The sequence below is a fragment of the Diuraphis noxia genome, unplaced genomic scaffold (genome assembly GCF_037042655.1).
Source record: "Diuraphis noxia isolate RWA-SAM2 unplaced genomic scaffold, SU_Dnox_SAM2 contig0004, whole genome shotgun sequence".
Classification (NCBI taxonomy): domain Eukaryota; kingdom Metazoa; phylum Arthropoda; class Insecta; order Hemiptera; family Aphididae; genus Diuraphis; species Diuraphis noxia.
Window position 1 is genome coordinate 59,966,134 of NW_028301714.1, and position 10,086 is coordinate 59,976,219.

General features: G+C 38.5%; 1 protein-coding gene across 1 annotated transcript; it reads right to left on the reverse strand.

Annotated features, from left to right (window-relative positions):
- Positions 1-1,337: 1,337 nt before the first annotated feature.
- LOC107166963 (RNA-binding protein MEX3A) lies at positions 1,338-9,815 on the reverse strand. Its single transcript, XM_015515828.2, has 3 exons — positions 8,888-9,815; positions 4,204-4,436; positions 1,338-4,115 (listed from the first exon to the last, which is right to left on the reverse strand). Exons 1-3 carry the CDS (start codon positions 9,195-9,197, stop codon positions 3,441-3,443), a joined length of 1,218 nt encoding a protein of 405 aa, XP_015371314.1. The 5' UTR covers positions 9,198-9,815; the 3' UTR covers positions 1,338-3,440.
- Positions 9,816-10,086: the final 271 nt, after the last annotated feature.

Below are 10,086 nucleotides of genomic sequence, written 5' to 3' on the forward strand. Positions count from 1 at the left end.
GTAGAGGAAAAAGGAATACATTATAATATCTAATAATAAATAAACATTTTCTTTTTTATATATATATTATAATATATTTTTTATACTGAAAAACAATTATTTAGGATTTTTTATAATAATACAAGTTACAAATCATCTTCGTTACTTTTTTTATAATATAATATAATATAATATTATAAATAGAAACACAAAAAACATAATTATATAATTTTTAAACGCTAAATACAACTTACTTTCATTTAATTATAAGGATGATGAGCAGTTTTCAATACATAAATTACACTTCGAACAATACGGGGATCGTAATAATATATTTTGGATGTTTGATTATTATTATTTTGTAATTACTTCGTATCGTTTAAATTATAATAATAAAAATAAAAATAAATATTTACTTTATTTATATTATTATACTTTCATTATTGCTTTATAATCAGTCCTTGTTGTTTGCAAGTATAATAATGCAAAGTAAAAATATTGAGATCGAAAAAAAAACAGGGGATATAATATTATTACATTATAATAAACTATCTAGTTATTCTTCAGACAAAATAATTATTACAAGATACATATTTTACTGTCAAATTAAAAAAAAACAAGTCATGTGTACAATTAAGACACCATTTTATAATACTGATTTGGATTTAGGCCGAAATAAAATGATGAAAACTGCATCTTAACATACTCAAAAAAAAAAACAATTCCTCATCAATCCCGTCTCTAATATGATATTATAAGCTTGACAACCATATATTTCGATAAGTCTAAAATATTAATTCTTAACGCAACTTTTAGTAGAAATTACCTTAAACAGTAACAGGCAACAATCACGCTTTGATTGTGCTCTATTACTGTATTTTAATTTATAATATAATATGTCTATATTATTAGTTATAATATATTTATGCTAAATTTTGCTAATAACAAGAAATCTCACAAAAAAAAGTTTAAAAAACAATTAAAGCAGAGTATAAATATATGTATAAAATTTATTATATATATAATTATTTAAATTTTTATATATTATGTATATATAAATTGAATTATGTTTATGATTATCAATCTGGTCTGTTTTTAAAATTTATAAACAGTTTTCAAATGTATAAAAATTATTTTTAAATAAATAATTCTTAATTTTTTTTTAATTAATTTTTTTAAATTTTTTTTTAGAAATAAAAGTATTAAATGCAATTTATGAAGACTCAAGCCAATTTTTTGTATGTTTTGAAAATGCAGAAAAATATTCTTTGGGCCTAACACAGTATCTAGATTATTAAACACAATACATAATTATTATATACAACCAAAAAATGGAAAAAAAAACAGAACACAAAATATAAAAGTAATAAGGTTTTTTTATTTTATATAAATAAAAAAGTATGAATAAAAAAAATGTGCACTAAGAAATAAACCAGAACAATGTTTATATCAAAAAGTAAACAAAAGATCCTAATAAATAATACTAGTTCGGTATATTTTTCAAGTATCAGTATTAACATCAAATACTATTAAAAAATAAAACATCACAACTAAATAATAAAAATATGTAATAATTAAAATGTAAATAACTATTTAGTTCTTTCAGATAAATATATGAAATAAAAAAGTATAAAAATAATAAAAAGAAAAAGTTAACTAAGTAGCCTAACTACATACTTAACAATGCAGTGGAGATGGGATAGGGCAATAATGATTACGGGAGGGGTTATGGGCGGGGATATTTAATAAATAACAAAAATATACAATTTGTTTAAGTATAATATCTCTAGAAAACGAAAACTTTTTTTGTTTTTTTTTTTTTAAATAAATTTTTTCTTAAGAGTATTTAAATAGTTACGATATAACATTTCTTCATTCACTCTAAAAACCAAAATTACTACACAACATTATTTTAATATATAATATATATATAAGAATAAGTATTTAGACATTAAATTAAGATTTATTTAATTATATTTATATATAAATATATTTAATATTATTTTAATGATGCTACATATCAAAATGTAAACAATTTTATTGGAAAAAATATCATTTTTTTTTCTTATTATTTTATTATTTTAACACGAAATGGCACATTTTAATGTTCAAGGTTCTTAAATTTGGCAATATTAGGACTTACAATAATAAAATATTTGTTATTTTAGTTTAATATATAAAAAATTATAAGTTATAATACACAAGTAGATATAAAATTTAGGTCTATATTTTTGCATTGAATTTAACGCACCACACAACACGCTCATGTTAAGCTTTTACATTAACTATTATTAAATGAGTTATTTTTATTTTCCTAATTTTCATCCAGTCTTTGTCAGATGAGCGGTGTTGGTGCTAATATATAACCTATTTTAATAATTTTATTCTACTCTACCATATGATTGTATTTTAGTTAAATTGAGCTTTAATTAGCTAGTAAAAAATATCTAAGTGTTAAAAAGGTGTTCGAGATGGTGGGGTGTCGAGGTATTAGGGAAAATTGGCAGTTTAAATCACAGCCCGATCACCACACCTATACTATTAAAATGTGCCGCTTCGGAATGGAACAATTTTTTTTTAAATTTATAAAATATATATTTATATATTATATAGAAATTTTTCAATTATTTAATTGCATAAAAAAAAAAGAAAATGAATGAAAATAATATTTAAAAATGACCATGGCTTATATGGATGTAAATTAAGCTTTGAATAATACATATTATATACTTTTTATATATAATAAAACTTATGTCACATATATTTGTAAAAACTTTGTGTAAACTGTGAAGAAAAAAATTATTATATTTAGCACCAAGGTCCAAGGATGTTGGAGGTAGGTGCTGTTTATTTCTTTAAATGGTTTTTGTAAAAAAACTTAACAAGGGATATGTCAGTATACATTATTAAAATCTTACACAGTCGTGAATAAAACCGAAACAAACTTTTAACATTTGTTCACAGTAATTGTGTTATAAATCTAACACCTACAAAAAAAAAAAACTCAAAGAGAAAAATTTGTTGATAATAAATTATTAATCACTAACACTGGCAATATCATCTATATTAAATGTCATGTTTTCTGGCGAGAACATTCTAGTCACGACTTCTCATAGAGATCGTCGGTCAATTTTTGAGAAAAAAAAACTAAACAAATAACATATTTTATCAACAAAATACACAATAACCAAATGGATAATAATAAAAATTCTTTAAAAAGAATAATAATTTAATAATAATAATTAAATAAAAAAAATGACTCGTTTTGTTTATGTTCGTCAATTAAATCAATCAGCCTTCGATTGAATCCCTTTTTTTTCGTTCCACTAAAAAGAGCGATATAAATGTCGTGTTTACTATAATCTAAGTTAAATACTAAATGTTTTGGATCTGTTTTTAGGAATCATTTAGGTACTAAATAAAAGGGATTTATTATGGTACTTTTTATGTTTGTCCTTGGCTTAAGAGATGATGCGTATAGCTTGACGTGCAGGTATCTTACATACCGGACAGTGAGATAGTCCGTTTGAATCGCAAGCGCTTGATGCACAGTCTAAGCAGAATAAGTTGTGACCACATGGAATAAGAGCGGCGTCAATATCTCTCATGTGACACACCAAACAAGTCTTTTTAGATGGCGGTGGAGATGTCGAACTTGCAGGCGATGGTCGTGACGATCCCATGAATCCCCAGAGGCCAACATTCTCAAACGACGGTGATTCTCCGCCAATTCCTTCATCTGACCATATGTTTCCCAAGTCACCAAGTGCTGATACACCAGAACCGCATGAGCTAACTGAACCAGAGCTGCATCCCGAACTGCCAGATAATATAGCTGGACCCATGGAGTCTGTAAGATCAAAAAGACCGGCCAACGGGTTGGCTTTGCACATTGTAGTAGGTAGGGCAACGCCGTTCTCCTCATCAGCCATGCCGTTGCCAGTACGCAGAGCTATGTGTGCTTCGATTTCACGTTTGGCAGTTTCCACGCTGTCTGGCAAGCCGGTAACGTCGAATACGGGTTCCTTGTCACGCGAAGGAGTAACAATGTATGTGCCGGTTTGATGTTGGATGCGTTTAATAGTAGCACCTTTGGGACCAACGACAAGACCGACAACCCTGTATGGTACTCTAACCTGCGAGAGCGGAAATAAAAAAACAGATAGCCATTAGTGTCTACACTTTATCTTTGTACACAGATAAACACGTGAATTCTCGACATACCTGGATCGTGACGTGTCCGGGAACGCTAGGAGGTCCTGGCGGCGACAGAGTTCCGGCCATGTTCTTGCGGGAAGCTCTGATCTGAGAAAAATGTTCAGCCGCCGACAGTATCTCTTTCTTGGCCTTGGTCACGTCTTCCTTGCGTCCTGTCACTACGAATACGGGTTCTTCGCCACGCACCGGAGTCTTGATGTAAGTATTGGTCTTGGCGCGCAGAGCCTTGATTTTGCAACCTGGACAAAAATATATAACTCGATTAAAATGCATCCCTGCAGAAGCGCATCGCCGGTGTAGCACCGCTTATTTCGTTAATTCTTCAGTCCCACAACCCCAACCTCCCCCCCCCCTATTCGAAAGTCACGTCATATCGATTTCACATTCGTCCTCGTAGTAGTTACAAAACAAATTAATGAGGTGCATTATTATTACGACCGGCGGGCGGCTCGCGCGTGTGATCATGTCAGAGACGAACAACGAGGCGAGGGAGGGGCCGTCGTCGTTTAACAGTCTATCGGGAACCCGTGGTAAGCAGACAGACGCCGCTCACCTTGATAGAGGCAGTTCAACCGGCGCGGCGCTTTGTCTCCAACCTCGCCAAACGACGGCACACATTATTTAATAATAATAATGAAAAAAAAACGTAATAATATATAATTATTTGAACCACCGCCGACACCATAGAGTCGTATTGTGTGTGTGTGTTACCCGACTACCGCCGATACCATTCACCCAACCAACCGATCACTTTATATTGGGTATGAAATTTGAGAAAAAGAACCCGATTTGCTGGGTTGTGTAATATTATGTACAAGATATAATATTATAATAAAACGTGTAACATAATATTCTGTCGAGAATTAACCGATATATTCATCGAGGCGTTTGCTTTCAGCTGTGTTGAAGGGGGTCCGACAATATTGCGCATAATTATCGAACACTCGTTGTCTGATTTGGTCACCGGAAATGAATATCGGACAAAAAATCGTATGCTTCCATTTTTCAAACGGGTTACGACCACACGCCACCAGAGGTGATCAATAGGAAAATAGTAATACGAAAAAACCCACGTCGACGGTGAAAAAAAAAGGACTCGCTGCAAAGCGATGGGGCGGAAAAGGAATTTATTTTTTCGGGCACCGAAAAGTTTGCGCTCTCGCCGATTTTCGAGGGCGGGTATATGAAATTATATATAAAGTAGAAGGGGGTGTGGGTAGGCCGCACACAAAACACTCGAAACGACGGAGGGTAGGTGTCTGCGCGACGGGTTGAACGGCCTACACAAATCAATTCGACCACGGTGAGGGGGTGTAGCGGCGGCAGAGAGGAGGTGTCCGGGGATCCCTGCGCGTCGCCGCCGCGCAAAACACACGCACACGTGAGCTTCAATTTCGCCGGCGAACGACCGCCGACAAGGGGCGCGACGGCGGCGGCAGTATCCAAGGCAACAACATCCGTTGTCATGGGGAAGTGTGTGTGAGCTGTGCAAAGAGGGGAAAGCGGCGGCTGCGAAGTTTCCAGAGAAGTAATCTTCCACTCGCTCACCCGTCGTCTTCGCAGTGGCAAGGGATGGAAAAGGGTGTTCCGGGATTAAATGCGACGACGGAGGCCGCCGGACTGTGAAGTAAAAACAAAGCAGCACCATCTACGACTATTATACGACGACGGCTCCTTATAAACAAAATACAATGTTGTGAAATTCTGTAACATCAGCGCAAAAAAAAATCCTCGAGATAATAATTACATTTCTACTAAAAAAATGACCAAACACGAGGTCGCATTTCGGTCGTAAACGCGTCGATAAAAATCTCACGTTTTTTTTAACTCGTTCGACGTTTGAACGATTTTGTTTTATTTTATAAGGCCAATACACACACATAGGGCGGCACAGGTGTAGTAGGGTACCTATGGATGTTGTTTTTATCGGCGCGTTTTGTTTTACCCTCGCCGCAAAGGGTTGACACACCCTAGCAGCATAATATTTACGGGGTAGATTGCGTGGAATATAGTGCGAGGGGGAGTAGAGGCGGTGGCACACGGTCGGCCCAGACTGCAATATCGATTTCGTCTTGTGCACACGCGGCGGCGGACACGGACCGCTGCTAGTGGTGGGGTGCACGACCCCTTATTATATACCACATTATACACGTGCCGTTTTTTACCAACAATCTCAAAACGCACGATTGTCTAGAAATTATTTTCAGATCGAGGTGCCAAAAAGCGTCCGCAAAAGACTTTCGTCTAAATCGACACAGCCACTGCGTCTAATATTACTACGGTATTAATATTGTAATCTACCGCAGAAAACACGACGACGACGATTTTTTGTCGAAGTGGCGGTTCCCACCCACTTTTTATACGTTTTAGAGAAAAAAAAACCAGTATCTGGTATTCTGACGAAAAATAAAGATCCGTCGTTTTGTGTTTCTTTTATAATTTATTATTAATAAGGAATTCCTTTAAATGGGGAAAAAAATGTATTGTTGTAGAGGTACACTGCGGCACCACCATTCGGGTTGAAAATACGGGTCTTCACTCTCGCCGGCGGTGCACGGCGGAGGTTATAATATATTATACGTAGAGGTTCGCAGTTCAAACACACAGATCGGGTCGCACGGTTTTAACAGGTAGATGAAGAGAGAAGAAGGAGGAACAGGTACACACATATTCAAACACACACCAAAAAAAAAAGCATTGTGATCCCGAGCGAATGTGGTCCAACCCCACGGTGGGCAGCTGGCATTCTATATACCCGTCGGGGAAACGGTCTAATTTTTTTTTTCATCTCGTTTCACGACCACCTGACTCCGAAGAATACACGGACGCGACGCGACCGACATTGCCCGACACGAGAAAAATATTATAAAAATCGATTTATTGTCATCATCGTCGTCGTCGGGAGGAGGATACACCGACACCACCACCATCACCAGCCCCCCTGCCACTACTCCTCGGGCATAACCTACACAGCACACACAAACACTTTATACAAACATAATATAATATATAAAATGAATTGCTGTGCTTCGGCGAGACACGACCACGTGGTTTACACGACGGCCGATGTTCGTTATGTTATACGACAACCTTGGGACGACCGATGTGTGATATTGTTGTCCGTTTGGCGGGAACACATTGTCAGTGTTTTATTGGACTGTTGTTTTTTCACGCACGCACGCACCCACGCCGTGTTATGGAATAATAGACGAGTTATGCATACACACATACACTGATGTACAAGGCGAATGTTTTGGCCAAAGACCGTGGCCTTGGTAACCAACCACCGGCGCATTGGGTCAATGGTCCTAAGGGGGGCCCCCTACTAATTAGCGTCAGCGGTCGGCGGCGTCATCGTCGTCGTCGTCGTCGAACGATTGATACTCAGCCATGGGTGCGAGGGGGTGGGGGTGAATGTAGTTTCTAGGGTTGAAAACTCGCAACGGCGGCGGGAGACGATAAATCACGAAAAATCGTTTTTATCATCGCGTTATAACGAGACGGTTCATATATTTTTTTTTGTATTATTTTCATTCTTTCTCTGTCGGCTTCTCTCCACCGGTTTCAAGGTTGTGCGAGAACCGAAGTCTAACCGTTGTCGTCGTCCGAGGTTATAAACGAAATGAAAAAAACTCGAACGCCATCTGACACACACACACACACGACCGCTCACACGCAAGCAAACCCGGCACAACCGATCCGATATTGTTTGTGTCGTAATTGTGAACGAGTGTGTGTGTGTGTGTAGACCACGAGGTCTTTACCCGGCAGCAGAACAGGAGGCGCCCCGACCGTTTCCTGCCAGCTGTCTCGCCGTGTGGAACGCGAACACACACACACGCATACATACATACGTAACCGACGACGACGACGAGAGGTGCTGCACCGCCACCAGACGCTTTTGTTTAATGAAACTTGACGACCGGTTTCAACTCGTCGTCGTCGTCGTCGTTATTATTGTTGTTGTTATAATAACGTGCGTGGTATACCGCGGTACACAGGATACCACCGCGAAGTGTATATCTGTGTGAGTGTGTGTGTGTATAGGGGCTCCCGTCGGTGGATCGGATTGCTCGGGCCGCCCGCACGGAATTTGCGCGCGCAAATCTCATCGACGGTATTGAAATGTGATAAACGGAAAATACGAAGACCAAACTTACACGGAGAACTATTGTAACGATAACCAACGAGATTAGCGATCGTTCTGACAGACCCACAATCAAATATTATACATCGGAAGATTGTCTCACACACGACAGAATATCCTAAATCGTTATATTTCAAATCATCGTCGTCATCGTCGACGGACGGTAATCTCACGCTGTTATCTGGATTACCGAATAAACGACGCGTACTAAATTGTTGAACCAACAGGTAGTCAGGCTAAAAATGTAACTGAAATACCCGGCCACGTAATGTATACGAATACGTATGATAAGCCCCGACCGCCGGAATCCCCACCGGTTCCGAAAATAAACAACCCACGTGTGTGCATGTTCGTAAGGTGTATGTACAGGAATTATTAAGAAATATATTAAAAATAAATAGTGGTTATGGGTATTTTAATATTATTATAATGTGCACACACACACTAGGATTAAACACTAAACGACCCAACCAAAATCAATAGTAATAATAACAAAAGTTTTATAAATAGGTAAGATATTATAATAATCATGTGTAATATTACCTTGTCTGCCAACGATCTCGGCCACGTGTTCGGAACTGGGCACAGGTACGCATTCGGTCATGTTTTGGCTCTTCTTGTTCCTAGGTTCTTCCGGGAATCCGTGGGGAATGTAGTTGGGCGCCATCGAGGATTGGTCCATATTCTGGCCGCCGGACAGAGTGTTGTTGTCCACCTTCTGTTGTCGCTGTTCGCCGTTCATGTACAGCATGCTGAGTTCCAGAGCCACTTGCAGGGCCCGAGTGTCTTCGATGACTTTGTTGTTGTGTTGGTTGGTCGAGAATTCCAGTTCCGAAAATAACGTGGCTGGCATCTTTGTTGTTTTGACGAAACGACGGTTTTTTGAGAGAAAAAAGTGTGGTTTTTAGAAAAATAAATTTCTACGTTAACTTGATAAAAGCGTTTTTTTTCCTTTGATAATCCGGTCGACGAAAATCGGTAGGTATATTATTAATAATATGTAATTTACGTTAAATTCGTATACTCGTGGAGTGACCCGCGCGAATTACATGTGCGTCGCGGCAGAAAAGATATTTTTTTCAAAAATCACAAAAAAAAAAAAACAAACAAAAATACTCGCTCTCGTATAGTTGTGTATTTTTATATTGTTCTACGAATAAAAAAACAATTTACGTTCGAATTTTTATAGTCGGGCGGCAGTAGCAGCCGATCACGCGCTCGCCGGTCTGTAGTCCGTTGTCCGTGCGTGTACGCCAAGTGAGTGTGGGGTCGACGAGACGCGAGATTTTACCGTACGTGTAAAAAATATTTATTTATATAATATGTTTTAATAATAATATAGTTAAAAGTAGTGATTTTCGGCGCGCGTGTTTGTGTGTACGGTGAGTGTACGACGACGGCGTCGACGACGAGTGCGCGTGGTGAACTCGAAGGACTGACTGTACGAACGATTTTCTAACGACTGCCGGTATGAGACGGGGTGGCTGTGCGCGTTTGCTTGCCGGGTTCGCGCGCGCCGCCGGCCGCTTCTTTTTCCCGTGGTGCGGCGCGCGCGCGCGCTCCCGTGGTGGGGTGGCTACGCGTCGGCCGCGGGGTAGGGATGTCATGCGGCGGCGGCCGGCCGGCGTCTTTGCTCTCCTCGCCGCCCCGCCACCGGTACCCGACCACCACTCTCAACCAAAGCAACCACCGCCGCCGCCGCCGCCGCTACGTTCGAACGTCCCCCTCCGTCCACCCACCCA